We start from the raw sequence: 17,768 nt of genomic DNA on the forward strand, positions 1-17,768 counted from the left end.
GGCTGCCTTTGATCGGGTGAATCATCGCTTGTTGTTGGCGAAGCTTGCTCGTCTTGGATTCTCTACCCCTTTAGTGGAGTGGTTCGAATCTTACCTCACCAATCGTCGATATCGCGTCAAAGTTGATTGTATGACATCTAGGGAATTCGTGAGTTGTTCAGGCGTGCCACAGGGTAGTAACCTTGGACCCTTGCTGTTTTCTCTATTTTTCAATGACGTTGCTACTGTAGTAAGGGAATCTGAATGTTTATTGTATGCGGACGATCTTAGACTTTTTTTCCTGTGAGGTGTTTTGGTGATTGTCTTGTCCTGCAAGCATCGATCGACTCTTTTTCCGACTGGTGTCTGAACAACGACCTACAAATTTCTGTTGATAAATGTTTGTCCATGTCGTTTCACCGTTCTAATTGTCCAATAGTGTTTAACTACTGCATCTCCGGTACACAATTACAACGACACAGTGCAGTAAAAGACTTGGGAGTTACTCTTGACCGTAAACTTGACTTTCATGTGCACCATAACGAAATTATTGATAGAGCGAACAGAATGCTAGGATTTATACGCAGGCAGTCGAGAGAATTCTCCGACCCACATTGTCTTGTCGCACTCTACAAATCACTAGTCAGATCCATCTTAGAATACTCCTCAGTAGTTTGGTGCCCATCGTCGTCGTTATGGTCGAATAAGATTGAGTCAGTGCAGAAAAAATTCACCCGTTTGGTCTTACGGTTCACACCCTGGCGTAACGTAGCAGCGAGACCTAGTTATCATGCCCGGTGTTTAATTTTTGGACTCGAATCTATCGCTACTCGTCGCGAAACGGCGCAAATATAGTTCATGAAGAAAATCATCCTAGGAGAGATAGATTCACCGGACCTTTTAGCTAGAGTTAATTTCAACGTACCTGCTCGTATTTTAAGAAACTTTAGGCTACTAAGAGTTGACCATACTAGACGTGCATATAGCGATAATGAACCTTCGACTGCGATGGCTATCCGATTTAATGCGCCCTATGACTCTTTCGACTGGAATTCCCTAGGTGAACCTGTTTTCTTGTTGTGATACTCTTTGTTATTTATTTTGTGCTGATGTTACATTGTACCGTGATGCTTTATGTTATTATAAGTTTAGTTTATAAGATCAGTGATAAGGCCAATTATGGCCAATCACTTAACATTTACAAATAAACAAAATAAACAAAAAATAAAAAAAATGAATGTAAGAAACCAGTTTGTGCCCATCACTCCAAAATTATAACAAAGTGTGATCATTGTGGAGACTGAAATCAAATCAAAATTAATTTTCTTACTCTTTTTTTGTTGAATGTAAATTAAGCTTATATATTAATAATTAATTTAATTTAATTTAAGGATATTTCCTGCGTTTGAACTACACGTTAAAAAAGTTGAAAATAAAATATGATTAATGCCATAACAATAATGCCATAATATATGCAGTATTATTGACTTGTTATTGGTATCAAAACGAGTAATCATTAGTTTTAGGTTATATAAAAATTATTAAATGAATTTTTTAAATTCTACCAATAACACGATGTCAAATTTCATTCAAAAACTACGATTAGAACAGAAGCTATTAAAGTTTTAGCACAAAAAAGTTTAATCCCCCATACAAAATGTATGGGATACCCGGGTATGCCGGTCGTAGAGATGAAGGTGTAAATTTGGTCATTGACACAACGGTTTATGGTGTATCAAATTGATGTGTACAAAATTGATGATAACTCGGTGCCTCGTATTAATGTGATCCGCGACTTAGGCGTTCATTTAGATAGCAGATTATCCTTTCAGAATGAATATGAAGTTATCAAAGATTTCCATCCATTAAAGTTCATTTTGTGTGTTGCGAAAGACTTCTAGGATCCATTCAGTGTAAAAGCTCAGTATTGGGTAATTGTTCTTTCTACTGTAGAATTTGCTAGTATCCTTTGGACAACAACAATATTTAATTAACAGTTTGAAAATTGAACTTTCAGGCCCCGTTTAGATGTTGATGCCCAGGACATTATTAAATACAGTATTAAGATCGACTAATTTGGATCTAACGATCCCCGTTGTAGCGGTTGAAGAGCAAACCGATGGTGAAGTGGGTTGTAGGAGGAAAACAACACGATAGGATTACATTCCTGAATTATGTATGTACCAAGAGCAAACATTTCGATTATGCTAAAAATCTTTGTTGAGGTTTTTGTGTAGATTTTGTTTGATCTATTCAGTTTTGAGCCGTTATTCACAAAATTAATAAGGTTCTTATGGCCTTCTTATTTTAAATATTTTGATTTGTATTTTCTAAAGAATCATTACATGCGAAGATTGTTTTAAACTATTGATATAAAAAATTGATAATAATTATTATTTTAAAACTCACTAGCTGGCCCAGTAATCCTAGTTTTACCCAATTAGTATTAGCTGACGATTAAGTATTATAAGTTGTAAATATAGGTGTCTGGTTACACATTACTTTTTATATGTCCATATCATTGACGTTTATTAAACAAATAATGTGGTACAGAACATAATTTTGAAGACTAAACTAGAATTATGGTACAATGATGTATTTACATGGAAATAATTAAATTATTGAAAAAATAGAAAACTATTATTAATCTATAAAACAAATCTCGTGCAGTGGAGCGCCGATTATCCGCGTACTTTTCATTAGACTCTTCGTTTATCCGTTCTGAAAAAATGCTGAATTTAAAAACAAAGATGACATTGAGTGCTGAGAAGAATATTTGAAGAAAAAAAAAACGGTCGTAAGAGCTTATTGTCATAACAAAAATCGCTCTAATTCATGGGAACCCCAAATCGCTCTTTGGGACCATGAAGTTCATAAAAACTGACTAGGTTTTACCAAAACAGAATACAAATTCAGAAAAAAATAGGAATTTGTTTTCAAAACTTTGACTTTGACAAAACGTCTTTCATACTTCGACTCATTATCCGTGTGATTTGAGTATCCGGGCGAGGTCGGATCCCGATTTTCCCGGAAAAAAACGGCTCTTCACTGTACATATATATTGTATATATGTATAGCTTGGGCAGTAGCAACGAGATGATTGACGGCACCAGTCTTTGGCGCTTTGACAAGGGCCACCTCGTACCGATGTCATGCATTGAAAAGCTATAAAGTTCCACCAAGTTCGGTACGCTTTCTTAACAAGCCTTCAAGTTCCATTGTGAACCATACACATCAGGCTAATCAGCTACAAGGTTCCTGAGAGTACCATGTACCTGTTTAAAAGCTCCATATTTCCGCAAAGTACCGTCTATCTCTTAATCAGCCACAAAGTTCGACATCGGAACGATTTTTCGTTAAACAGCCTCAAATCAGCTATAAAGTACGAGCTGGCTATTTGGGAAGTATTCAAACACTCGACCACGTGATATCTAATCGGGGTTCACTCAGACTTGTTTCACTCTACCCGCCTTACAGTACCGTGCCTGTACCGGTGCCCGTTCCATGCCCGGCTCATCTTTCTGTACTGTACCACATCCAGACGCTGTGGTCCGGTGGTTGTACCGGCTCCCGTCCCTACGCTTCCTATCACACCTCAACGCTCTTAAAGGTAGGGTTCCTGCCGCCCTACTTCAGTAAGGCGTACGATGGTGGTATCATGCTGCAGAACTTTGTACACTGGTCATCATCATGGGCTCAGGCTGCTATAGCTATTAATCCAAATAAATATTATTCTTCTTTGTTACCTATTTAAACGTGCATTATTTAACGTATTTAACGTGCAATAAAATCATTAAAATAAAAAATAAATTATACAAAGCCGAAATCTCCGTTTGCTGTAATAAAAAATCTCGATTAAACGCAAACATCAAAAGAAAATGTAATTTTCATTTTTTTACCGTGATTTCGGCAACAGATATTTAACCGATATCTTTGCTGAGATCTCAGTTGTGCAGATCCGGTAAAAATTATCCAAGATTCGGTAATTTTTTTAAAGAGTGTATGTCAGATAACGCATCACAGCAACCAGCTGATGTGCTATGTATACACATAACCGTATTAATACACGATGCGCAATTTCAGATTGCGCATATATTCGTTTTATCAAAATATATGTCATTTCGCGTAGCCAACCCTGAGCTATAAACGTCATTTCCATACAATTTCAGATTGCGCCAAGATTGCACATAAATTTTCAAGATTACAGGATTTACCAAGCCAATCGGGCGTCGTCAAAGCGTTATCGGTCGTCGTAAATACTTTTTCGGGCGACATAAACCCTCAATTGGGCACTGTCATTTCTATTCGAGCCTTGTGAAGTATGAATCGGGCAAAGTACAGAATGAATTGGGCCTACTTTATATTTTGTTGCTTTCTAGCTATAAAACAATACTTTTTTGCGAGTAGTTTAACTGATATCACTATTTTTAAGTTAAATTACATAAAAATTATTCAAATTCATTTTTTAATTTTTTTTATTCAAACCCGTACAATGCAATTTGGTTTGATATTTTTTAAAAAATAAATAATATGTTTGATTATTTAATTCGGTAAACATTTTAAAATAATACATAATAAGTTAAATAACAAGCAAAATACGTATTTTTAAACAACTTGATGGATCAAACACAACGGAGCGACCGATTTAACACCTTCAAGAGTAGGACGCTTTCATTCTGTACTTTGCTCGATTCATACTTCACAAGGCTCGAATAGAAATGACAGTGCCCAATTGAGGGTTTACGTCGCCCGAAAAAGTATTTGCGGCGACCGATAACGCTTTGACGATGCCGGATTGGCTAGGTAAACCCTGTATATGTCCGAGATATATAATTTTTTTTGACAGATAAATATATCAAACCGACCCGTTTGACAGATATATATATATATATATATATATATATATATATATATATATATATATATATATATATATATATATATATATATATATATATATATATATATATATATATATATATATATATATATATATATATATATATATATATCTATATATATATATATATATATATATATATATATCTATATATATATATATATATATATATATATATGCGCAATCTGAGATTGCGCATCGTCTATTGCTACGGTAACGTATACATAGCATGTAAGAAATCGCGATTTATCGATTAAAAAACTTCCAATTAGAGAATGTTTTACTGAAGAAGATATTCCTTTGAAGTGAATTTCCGCCAGTGATGTTATATCTCCCCCAATCCTTAGCTGTATCTGTCAGATATTTCACCTGTCAAATAGCTCGTTTCGCTGCACATTTCACCTCGTGTAGCCGCGCGGTAAAAGATTTAACACTACGGGCATAGCAACATTGGGATTGTTTTTTGCTATATTAGGTTTCTGAGCCCTTACAGTCATGGGATTGCATATAGTGTAAACAATTGTCTACGTGATTCCATTCAACATTCATTTACTACCCTTTATTCTGGAGCCTGATGTTTTAGTTTGTACTGAAGTTTGTATAGACAATAACGAATCAGAATGATTTCGAGCGTCTAAATTTGATCCAGTTGATTTTATCACTGTGACTGATTGGTCGGCGTGCTCTATCAAACGAAGTTTTTCTTTAACACTTTCAATATCAGCGGAAGACCTTGCAAAAATTCTTGCTTCTGCTAGGGCGGAAAACTCTTCAGCGTTCAACGATCTCAAACGACGATCTTGAATCAACCAATCACAAACCAGCACTTCCTCGACAGTCCATCGAATCAAAGGATTGGGTTCGAGTAAACTTCGCACCAGTGTTTTTACTTCCGACGACAATGCGTTTTTTACACGCGAACGGAACTTCCAAGCACGGGCCATTTGTTGTTCGTACACTTGCCGAGTTTTGCCCTTGAACGGTACGGATTTGTTAAGCAGCATGTACAATACAACTCCTAATGCCCATAGATCTGATGCTTTCGGATTGTAAGGCTTTCCTTTCAGTAACTCAGGCGCTGAATAGTCGAACGAGCCGCAAAACGTTGTACTTAATTGCGGTTGTCGGTTTTTTTCTGTAACATACCGAGCAAATCCAAAATCACTCAGTTTTACGTTCAAATTTGCTGACAATAGAATGTTTTCGCATTTCAGATCCCTGTGGGCAATGCCTGATTCGTGTAGATATTGAACTGCCAAAGCAAGTTGTCGACACCAGATGCGTGTCTGGGTCTCTCTTAGTGGTCCGTGATCAATCACGAAAGATAACATGTCACCCATTTCGGCGTAGCGCATGAAGATGCAAATTTTGTTGCGACACTTGATAATCGCATTTATGCGGATGATGTATGGATGACGGATATGGAGCAGTATCGTTAATTCCCTTGGGAGAAATCGTTTTCGAAACTTTTCACTACATTTATTTGTATCAATCAGTTTACAAGCCAACGTTTCGAAACAATTGTTTGCTCGGTTGTGATATTCAATAAGATGTACCTAAAAGCATACAATTGTAAGTTATATTGAAGTACTTTGGTGTAACCGAGACACCGTACCTTAGAAAATGCCCCTTCACTTATTCGCTTTATCCATCGATATCCTAGCGCTTCTATGGACGCAGGTATTGGCTGTTCACCTTGAAATGGCATTTTTCATATAGATCTTCTATTTTTATTTAACGAATTTGGTTTGCACTAAACTAAGAATAAACCCTGCACTACATATTAATTTGGTTGCGCTATTGGCAGTTTTTGATATGTGTTAATTTCATTCTAATTGAAGCACAGCCTGAAATATAACCTCGTATAAAACCATCAAAGTACGCGATTGAATTTTAATAAAATAATTATACAGTCCCAAAAACCCGCATCTTGAAAAAAAACACACAAAAATGCAAGGCAAGGCCTATTAAGAAAATTGTCATTTCAATTTTCATTTCAAAAACGTGCCAAGTAAGGTTTTTAAATTACTACAGGTAGGTCCGTTTAGTGTACTATGATAAATCTTGGTTTCCGTCCACATTTCCGAAAATATCCAACATCATACAAAGTTATTAGTAACAATAACGCCCATAGCAACAATAATCTCCATAGAAATCTCCATTCATCATGGCTACCAAAATCGGAGCTGGCACCAAGGTGCCTAGATAGACTACAGGTGAGTTCTTAGCTCCAATTTTGGTAGCCATGATGGATGAAGATTTCTATGGAATCTGTCCAGTTACGCACAAAACTGTTCCCGAAACCTTTTTTACGTTAAAATATCAATCTCTTCCCGATATGTTAAAATCATTTTGACAGACGCATCACGACGTGCATCGAAAAAGATGTTTTTCTATTTTGACCAAAGTGAGTTGATATATCAGGTGCAATTTGATAAGGACGTCACACGAAGAGTAAACTTTGGCGTAAACTGAATTTCATCCATACAACTATAATCTTTTGAAAGGAAGTTTACGCTCTCCCATACAAATCAAGCATAAACTTTTATAGTTTACGCCCTGTGTAACGTCCGTATGACGTCTTAAATCGAAAAGAGGAAGAAACAAAGTGTAAGGGAAAGCGGGGCAAAATGGGCATTGCATATGTCACAAAACACAATTATTCTTGCAGTATTGTATGCCTTCACCATTAATCTATAGATTAAAATTGCCACATAGAATGAAAATATCTTAAAAACAGGAAAAAAGTGGTAAATAAATGCTGACGTTTACAAGAATCTATTTTGGGCAAAATAGGCATAGCCCTGGGGCAAAATGGGCATAACCCCGGGGCAAAATGGGTATAGGTAAACAAACTGTGATACGTCAAAACACTGGGGCAATATGAGCCACAACAACTGCGCCTTAGGTCTATGCTTTTGCGCACGTTTTGTGAATGAAATGTATTCTCTCCTATCTTTTGTTTTGCTGTTCAGGAAAGCCCTTAAAAATCTTCCAAATATATGTTATCAAAATCATAACGGCCGGGGGACACTGTCCGTACTCGCTAGTGTAATTCTGGTGGAAGCTTTTTTAGGTCATTGAGGGAATGGTCATGCCGGATCTCAAAATTAAGTAGTTTTTCTATCGTTTTTTTGTCATGAAAATGGATGCAATGCGTGCAAGACGTGTATATCTACGCCATCAAGCGTGTGTCACAGGTGTGAGGTGTATTGATGGTGTGTTCTTGCATGCATTCTTGATCTACTCACTCGTGAAGGCGAGAATTTCGTTGCTAAGAATTTATCAATGGATCAATAAATTCAATAGTTGAACGATTTTTAGTTGAATGCTCGATAGTTGGCTAACAGTGCTATTTAAAAGCATGCGTTTGTATAGAAAAATCGCTTTTTGAAAAATTCACAAAATCCTCATGGTATACCGGATTTTTTTTTTTTCTTTTCATGACCTGGAACCAATCAGCGCGTGGCCACGGAGGTGAAAAAATGTTGAAATTTTTTTCAACTTTGTCAAAATTGCTTATCAACTGCAAAAAAGAGCTTTTCTCGTGGCCGCACCAAAAACATACACAAGAATGACAAAAAGCTCCAACATCTGAATATCATCGATATTTTGTTTAAGAAGCATGAAATAGGTACATAAATCAATTAGAATCATGCATTTTAGCATTATTCTCATAGCAATGGGTCACAACTGCGCCAAATAGCTGTTTGTTTACGCATTTTCGCGAACGTCAAATTTTGCAACTTTTTGTCAACTTTTGTCAACTTTATTTCCTGGCTGCTCCGGTTACAAAATTTTGACAAAAGCTCAAAAAGTGACAAAAGCTCACGTTTAGAAAAATTTGTCTGCATTTTGTCACTCTCCTGGCCTTTCGCCTAATTATTTCACTTTTCATACAAATTGTATCAAAAAGTGCTTTACGCATAACGAGTGAGTCATTGGAACGGATTAGTGTTTAGTATTTATTGATCTTGTTTTTCTGACGTAGAGAAAGTCACAATGAGCCAGGCGCTACAAGCTACGGGGCGTTACGTTTAGTTTAATTGGCGAACACGCAAACGCTCACGGAACGCAGATGGAGACATACTACACAGAAACTTTTTTTTACTGAACTTCAGTAAAATTTTACTGAAATTTTTTTAACTGAAGTTTCAGTAATCCTTTCAGTAAAAAGAATGTTTACTGAATCATTCAGTAATGTCCGTGCTCACCAAAATGACAGCTCGTTTACTGAAACCGCAGTAAAGCCATTCTTCTATTACTGATTTTTCAGTAGTTGGTTGCGATAAAAAAATGACGAAATGTTTCTTTTAAATTGAGTTTTATTTATGCTTAGAGATTGCCAGTTCTTCAATTCATGTTCATACATGTTTTGTGTTATTTTATACACTTTTATACTGTATTTTGCCGCCGCCGAAGTGTAGCTGGTTCAGTAAGCGCTCACAGACACCACGAAATTTCAGCAAGTACAGTGGGTTGTAGCAAACATTTTACACACCAACACGGCTGCCAATTATTTTTAAATTAATCCCGTAAGCCGAAATATCATCTGAAATTTTACCAGGGTGCCTGTAAGCGCCTACAAAATAACTTTTTACTGAAAAAACTTTACTGAAGTAGGACGAGAAAATTTGCTGTGTAAATTCATACATATTGTAAACTTGACTGAAGGCGACTCCCATCATGTTCATCAGATCTGACTGACCGGAAGTACTAAGATACGCGTATTATTTGATTTTGCCTGAGAGTTCTAGACGAGCAAAGACATTTACAGCACTGAGTAAGTTGGGAGAAATGCTTGTTGAGAGTGGCTCTAGACCTAACAGTAGACATCGACTGGCGTAAATGGGATGTACGTCACGATGTCTCCATTGGAGGAGCTTTACAGCATAACGCGTTGCTTTCCTTTGAATTGCCACAATGCGCTGAATCCAACATTAAATATTAAACTCGTTATGAGGATTTCCTTTATATTTCCGGATTATTTTTTTTATTCATCACATCCACCGTCTGTCAAACAACCCAACCGTCTAGTCGTCGAACGCGATCGCATCCCAACCAGTTGAATCATAATGTGCATTAATTAATAATATTGCATCCTCAATGCATAGCAGCGTACCCCTGGGGAAATCACGAATGCGATTTAATTATCAAAATAGACAAATATACCGAAACAAAATAACCTGAAAAAGTCCATTGATTGTTGAATAATTGATCATTTCTTTTGAACTAAAATAAGATCACCTTTTCCAATGATTTCTTGTCGTTTCCATTGTAGTCGTGTAGCATAGTAAGAGCAGTAAGAAGACCTTCATCTTTTTGACGTAATGACGTTTTCGGTCATGCATTACAGGGTTTACCTAGACCATCGGGCATCGTCAAAGCGTTATCGATCGCCGTAAAACTTTTTCGGGCGACGTAAACCCTCAATTGGGCACTGTCATTTCTATTCGGGCCTTGTGAAGTATGAATCGGGCAAAGTACATAATAAAAGTGTCCTATTCTTAAGGTGTCAAATCGGTAGCTCCGGTGTGTTTGACCCATTAAGTGGTTTAAAAATACGTAGTTTTCATGTTGTTAAACTTTGGATGTATTTTTTAAGTGTTAACCTAATTTAATCACCAAACATAATATTATTTAAAAAATATAAAACCAAATTGCATTGTACGGGCTTGAATTAAAAAAATTATATAAGGAATTTCAATCATTTTTATTTGTATTTAACTTAAAAATTGTGAATTACTTATAGATCAGTTAAACTACTCGCAAAAAAGTATTGTGTTACAACTAGAAAGCAAGAAAATAATGAGCAGTAGCAACTAGAAGCCTCGCATTCATTCTGCACTATGCCCGATTCATCTTCATCAAGGCCGAAGAAGTGGACAGTCAGGTTGAGGGTTTACGTCGCCCGAAAAAGTATTTACGGTGACCGATAACGCTTTGACGACGCCCGATTGGCTAGGTAAACCCTGTATGGTTCTATTATGACCCTTCCTGGCAGAAAGACAACAACATCAAATAAAATCACACACATTGTTAAAATAAGTCTACTTACAAAGACACTACAAGTCTACAAACAACTGGAGACACCCTAAAGGTGGTTTTAAAGTCCCTCGTTATGATTGACAAACAGTACTTCTCGGATATTATCGACATTAAAACGTATAGAGGCGCAAACGTTGACTGAGACCATTTCCTGGTCATGGTATAGCTGCGCCAGAAACGTGGTTAACAACCAACGGAATCAGCCCACCCAAGGCTTAACCTGGACCGGTGAAGTGTGCTGATGTAGCGGAGCGGTACGCGACAGCGCTCGGGGAAGCGCTACCGGCCGCCAGCAACATCGCAGCATTGCCCCTCGCAGACCACTGGCGAATGGAGGAACAAGCCATCAGCACTGCAACCGAACACACAGATCGGCCGCTTGACACGTAGAGAGAGAACAAAAATCGACGAAGAGTGTAGACGAGTACTATCCGAAAAGAAAGCAGCTCGCATCCACATGCTACAGTATGAAAGCCGTGGAGAACTACAGACGACTGAGGAAACAGCAAACCCTGCTCTACCAGGCCACGCAGCGACGTTTTAATAGTCAGATGAACATCTGCTGGAGCAGCTTTCCCAGTCGAGGGACACCCGCTTTTTATACAGGAGATTGAAGGAGGCACGGAGTAGGTTTGATCCTAATACTGCAATCTGCTGGGATGCGGAAGGAAATCTCCTGACGGACGAGCAGGAGGTGATCGAAAGTGGAAGTGCTACTACAAAGGACATCTGAATGGAGCAGAGGTAGGAGAGGCTTGCGCAAGTGGCAGAAACAAGGCAACCACACAGCAGCAGCACAGCAGTAACAACAGCGACAGCATTAGTGCAGACGATGAGGTGCCCCCGCCATCTCGGGATGAGATTACCAGCCGCATCATGCAGCTTAAGAGCAATAAGTTTGCTGACAATGACGGGCTGGTGGCCGAACTATTTAAGATGGGGCTTATCGTCGAAATGAATCATCTGATCGTGAAAGTCTGTGTGCAGGAGAAACTACCGGTGTTATCCATCCAGTCTACAAAAAGAGCGACAGGCTGGATTGATATAATTTCCGAGCCATCACAGTCCTAAATGCCGCCTACAAGATCCTGTCCCAGATGCTGTTCTACAGACTTGCGCCCCTTGCTACAAATTTTGTCGGCAGCTACCAAGCTGGGTTTGTTCGAGGCAAATCCACCACCGATCAAATTTTCACTCTACGGCAGATCCTCCAGAAGTGCCGAGAGTGCCAGATCCCAACGCACCACTTGTTCATCGACTTCAAGGCGGCCTACGACACCATAGACCAGAAGAAGCTATGGAGCATCATGCAGCGGTACCACTTCCCTAGAAATTTGATCCGGCTGTTAGAGGCCACCATGAACGGGGTGCAGTGCAAGGTGAGAATACTTATACCGAACACTCGGAATCGTTCGAGTCTCACAGGGGTCTGAGGCAAGGTGACGGACTCTTCTGTCTGCTAGTCAACATCGCCCTGGAAGGTGTCATTCGAGACGCGGGGCAAGACATAGACATCCGTGGCACGATCCTCTACCGATTTCTCCAATTTCTTGGCTTCGCGGATGACATCGACATCATCGGCAGGATAACAACGAAGGTGTGTGAGGCGTAAACCCGACTAAAACGCGAAGCAGCAAGAATTGGATTGAAAATCAATGCGACGAGGACGAAGTACCTGCTTGTTGGTGACACAGTTCATCTGGGAAACAGTTTATTAGTTGACGGCGACAGTTTCGAGGTAGTAAAGGAGTTTTGCTATCTCGGGACGGTCGTTCCTTCGGACAACGACATCAGCAGCGAAATCCAAAACGCATTGTTCAGGGGAATCGGGCATACTATGGGCTTCACCGACTGCTGAGATCCAGAAGACTTCAAGCCCGCACGAAATGTGATATATCGCACATTGATTCGCCCAGTGGTCCTCTATGGACACGAGTCCTGGATCATCCGAGGAGGATGCAAACGCTCTGGACGAGTTTGAGCGACGCATCCTCCGGACCATCTTTGGCGGTGTGTTCGAGCATAGAGCGTGGAGGAGAAGGATGAGCCACGAGCTTGCTGAGCTGTACGGCAAACCGAGCTTCCTAACGGTGGCGAAGGCTGGTACTATACGATGACTGGGATGCTGGACTCAAGCTTCACCATGAAGGTGTGCGACAGCGATCCCCAGTTCGGCATAAGGCGCAGGGGAGCACAGCGAACTCGATGGCTGGACCGGGTAAAGCGAGACCTGACGAAGATCGGGTGTCTACATGGTTGGCAGGCTCCAGCCAGGGACCGAGCTTCCTGGAGAATGATTGTTGACCGGGCCATGTAGCATCGACGTGCTCTATCGTGTGCAGGCCAACAAGAGAGAGATGGTGATGGACAAGTAAAGATCAAAATCTAGACCAGCTCCGTTAAAGAGAATCAGCTTATCCCGATTGGAGCTTTGTGCAGCAGTGGTAGCAATAAATTTGTGGAATCATGTAAGCAAGTCAATGGGCATGCAAGAAATTGAAACATTTATGTGGAGTGATTCTAGAGTGGTTTTGCATTGGCTTAAATCTCCTTCGTATGCATGGGTTACTTTTGTAGCAAATCGGGTATCGTTGATACAGGACATCGGAAAGTGCTGTTAAAATGAATGCACATTAGAGGTACGGAAAAACCTACCGATGTAGTTTCAAGAGAGCTCTATCCCCGTTCAAGTTAAATAGTAAAAAACTGGATGTTAATCGTAAAAAAGGTTATATTTGGCAACTGTCTGCATCCACGTTGTACAAGTCAGTAACCCCAAGCGCCACAGATTAAGCTTGGACTGGAAAATCTTATATCCATAGAAAAAAACGAAAGCTTTATAGCTTCATTGGTTGACTCAATAGATGGCATATTACAACTCTTCATTATATTGCTGTTCTTTTCTTGCAATGTGTTTCGACAAGTTTCATCTAATCATGACCTATAAGCCTTATATTTTCTGAGCAAAAATGTATATGAATGGTCGTGATGTCAATATACAAGAGTATCGGCACCATCGAAAATTACTTAAATCTTACTAGCTCCAGTTTTAATAAACTATAGTGGAATTTAGTATTTAAACAATTGTATTGCCGTTCTAGTTCTAGCGATGCATAACTGCAATGCGAAACCATACGACAGTACATTTGTGCACTTGGGACTGCCATCGCATTTTCTCTCTTCGCTGTTCATTGCTCCTATCGCGCTGTCAATCGAAAGACATTTGACCCAGGCGCTAAATCCTAATGTCTTCCGGCTGATTAGACGGAACAACCCCAGAAGCTATTATCTTCCGATTTGTGGTTCCATGGCCCAAGTTGGTTGCCATCGTCACGAGAAGAATAAGGAAGGAAAGTAAAATGATATAAGTTCCACCTGAGGAAATGATGGATCGCACAAAGCAGAAACATAGCAGCAGTCTCGCTTGATTCGGTGAATTGGGTAAAACATTTTTCTTGCTATTGGAAGGCACTAAGATTCAAGGCATACTGTTTGCAACGGAAAGGGTATAGGCGTAGGCAGAATCCCTGCAGAGAAGCATTTATTACACCATAGATCTGGATAACGCAAAATTATCGTTCGTCAAAATGCTTCAAAACGTATACTTTCCGAACGACATGCGAGAATTGTCATCCGGCAAACCTGTACGTGCAACTTCTCGTTTGCATCCCTTTATCCATGCAGAAAGATTACTCCGTGTTGGTGGCCGTCTACAGCATACCCACCACGCTCGGCCCTCCTACTACCATCAGCGGTGTCTGCTTCTCGGACTTGAACCACTCTGCTCTCGACGTAAAAACGCCCAATGCCTTTTCATATTCCGGCTCCTTAATGGAGAGATCGATTCCCCGGCATTACTAGCCAGCATCAATTTGTTCGCTCCCTGTCGGATTCTTAGATCCAATTTCCATCTCGTGTACCGCGTACCGCAACAACCATAGCCAGGGACACCCTATTATACGTATGTCCCTCGAGTTCAATGAAGTGTTAGATTTGTTCGATTTTAGTATGTCTACTTCCACGTTCAAGGAGAAATTGCGTCTACGTCACATTTAATGTTTGCTTATAACTAGAGGTTTATTTATATGCTCCTCCTAATTTAATTATAAGGTTGCCGATTAGACACGATAGTCCGTCGGTTTATATATGAAATAAATAAATAAATAAATACTGGGAACGAGTACTCTGGCAAATAACCTTTGCTATTACCAGGAAGTAGTCATTTTGCCAAACTAATAGCGGTAGAATATCACCGCCGATTGCTTCACGCAGGTTCTCGCGCCACGTTGGCTGAAATGCGAAAGGAAGTATTGGGTATCGACGGCCGACGAATTACTAATTCGGGTTGCAAGAACTGCGTAACGTGCTTTAGAACAGATCCAAAAACAATATCCCAACGTATGGGGCAACTTCCTGAATCTCGTGCTACGCCTGCGCGCCCTTTTCGGTGGTAGGAGTTGATCATTGCGGGCCATTCTATCTCAAACCAGCTCATCGTAAGGCTGCTGCAACAAAGGCATATGCAGCTGTATTTGTCTGCTTTGCATTCAAAGCAGTGCATTTGGAGTTGTGTGGAGGATCTGTCGTTCCGTCGTTTCGTGTCGCATAGAGGTTTTCCTGCTAAGGTTTACTTAGACAATGGGCTGAACTTTCGAGGAGCCAACAGTGAGCCAATGGAGTTGCATCGTCTTCTCAAAGATCCGCATCATAAGGAAGCCGTACTGGCAGAATGTGTTATGAACAAAGGTAGAATGGCACTTAATACCTCCGCCTTCGCTTAATTTCGGGGGGTATGGGGAGGCAGCAGTCATGTCGGCTAAACGTACCTTGCGAAAGCTTTTTCGCCTGCAACGTCTATCGTTTGGGGAGATGGTGACAGTGCTGGTGCAAATCGAGGCACAAATGAAACTGTCGCCCTTTAACCCTTATCTGAGGATCCTACTGAAGAAGATGCCCTAACACCGGGGCACTTTCTCATCGGGACGGTTTTGATGGCGCTGCCTGATAACAACGTTTTGAATGTCCATTGAAAGAGTCGCATGCCCAATTTCAACTGCTTCAACAGATAGTGCAGCGGCACTGAAAGAGATGGATGACCGAGTATTTGTGTGAGCTACACAACAAAAATCAACGGATTCTTGTTCCTCAGCGTGTGGCTGTCGGCCATTTATCTCGAAGGAGGATAACGTTGCTCCCTGCGAGTGGCCGCTAGCCATAATCTACGAAGATCATCCTGGTTCAGATGGAATCGTTCGCGTGGTAATTCTTCGTACATAACAGGGTTTTTTGGATCGTCTAGTGTCGCGCATATGTTTGTTGCCGTTTGGAAAGGAAGAGGAGTACTAGTAGATATAGATTTAGGAATTTTGGTGGCCGTAATGTTTGCTATGAGACGTTTGGTTTTGTGAATTAGGTGATGACAGACGTTTATGACGTTACGATGGCAGGCCTTTTGACAGACGTGGTTGTTGGCTCACGGACGCGGACAGAGTAAGGTCAACGAAGAATTAAGAAACATAACGTAGGATCCGAATAAAAGAATTTCATAACAAACAACGTCCGTAATTTGAAATATGAGCTCGAAACTGTCCGGAATATCAATCAAAATATCGTTGCAGATTCAAGATGTTTTCAAATGTTTGGAGTAAAATTTTTGTAATCATATTTTTCTATCCTCAAAATTAGAAGGTGTGCTTCAGTAAAGTGAGTTAAACAAAGGTATGATCGATTAAATTTGAATCAGTTAGAAAATATTACATGCCAAACATGTTTCAAGTATCCATAATCCGAAGCAATTCAGTATTTTGAATTGTTTTAAGATTTTAAGTTTTCAACACAAACTGAACACCCTCAATATCTACACCAATATCTAATTCACACTATAAACACCATTAAAAAGGGGATTATTATTTTATTGTTTCGTACATGTATTTATCAAACAGGACAAAACATTTCCACAAAAAAATTTATCCAAAATTAATTTTATTACATTTCATGTCATTTTTGCATGAGCCTTCATATCATCAAAGCCGATTTGCTACTTGGTTGAATGGTTGAATTTGCTAGGCGCTTATAAATCGTTTTCACGTTACTGATCAATTTTTTAACTGATTTAGGTGGTTCATGTTTATGCTTTCTTACCTTTCCTAAGGACGAACACTTATTTATTTTATGTTTCTTGATGTTTATGTTTCTGCACCTTGGCTTAAATGACTCATACAGGTCTGGTCTTACGCAGGTCTTTAACAGGAGTCTTTTGTACGAGGTTAAGGTCTCGAGGGGAATCGAATCATAACTCCAGCTTTCACAGGTTCTAGTTCGACTATTTTATGCTGTTTTACCTATTTTGTTTACTATCGTTCTAAAGTGACTTGGCATTTCGTTTCCATGTGCAACGGGATTTTAGAATCATTCTGTATCTCACCGGTACCATTCAACTAATTGTTTGAATTTGTTCATAATTTGCAAATGTTTCTTAATAATTCTATAGACAGGTTTCGTCAGTTGTTAGTAATGTCATTGATTCTATTTTATATATTTTATCGTTTTATCGAACGTTTTGTTGCAGCAAAGAACGTTCTAAGATTTACGTTAATTAACATTAACATGCCAATTTCCTAATAGTCGAATATAACCATGTTTCTATTTATTTTCAATGAATGGTATTTTTCTATGTATTCAAAGATTAGTTATACTCCTGCTTTGCTATGTGTTGAAAAAAAAACTATGATATAAAAACGATAGTATAATATGCTTCGTACCAAAAGAAGCTTCTGTATGAATACCAACAGCGTCTACCGTCACATGGTACGTTATTCTTTATTTTCTAGATAAACGATTA

General features: G+C 39.3%; 1 protein-coding gene across 1 annotated transcript; it reads right to left on the reverse strand.

The window, feature by feature from the left end:
• Positions 1-5,360: 5,360 nt before the first annotated feature.
• On the reverse strand, positions 5,361-6,857 carry LOC121601337 (testis-specific serine/threonine-protein kinase 3-like). Its single transcript, XM_041930155.1, has 2 exons — positions 6,495-6,857; positions 5,361-6,435 (listed from the first exon to the last, which is right to left on the reverse strand). Exons 1-2 carry the CDS (start codon positions 6,585-6,587, stop codon positions 5,425-5,427), a joined length of 1,104 nt encoding a protein of 367 aa, XP_041786089.1. The 5' UTR covers positions 6,588-6,857; the 3' UTR covers positions 5,361-5,424.
• Between the last annotated feature and the right edge of the window lie 10,911 nt (positions 6,858-17,768).

Source organism: Anopheles merus, unplaced genomic scaffold (genome assembly GCF_017562075.2).
Source record: "Anopheles merus strain MAF unplaced genomic scaffold, AmerM5.1 LNR4000070, whole genome shotgun sequence".
Classification (NCBI taxonomy): domain Eukaryota; kingdom Metazoa; phylum Arthropoda; class Insecta; order Diptera; family Culicidae; genus Anopheles; species Anopheles merus.

What these genes read in the sequence shown, in the direction of transcription:
- LOC121601337 (XM_041930155.1), bottom strand. Translation starts at nt 6,587, where the DNA reads ATGCCATTTCAAGGTGAACAGCCAATACCTGCGTCCATAGAAGCGCTA. An exon ending in GTGAAGGGGCATTTTCTAAG is followed by an intron (nt 6,436 to 6,494) that starts GTACGGTGTCTC and finishes GTATGCTTTTAG; the next exon opens with GTACATCTTATTGAATATCA.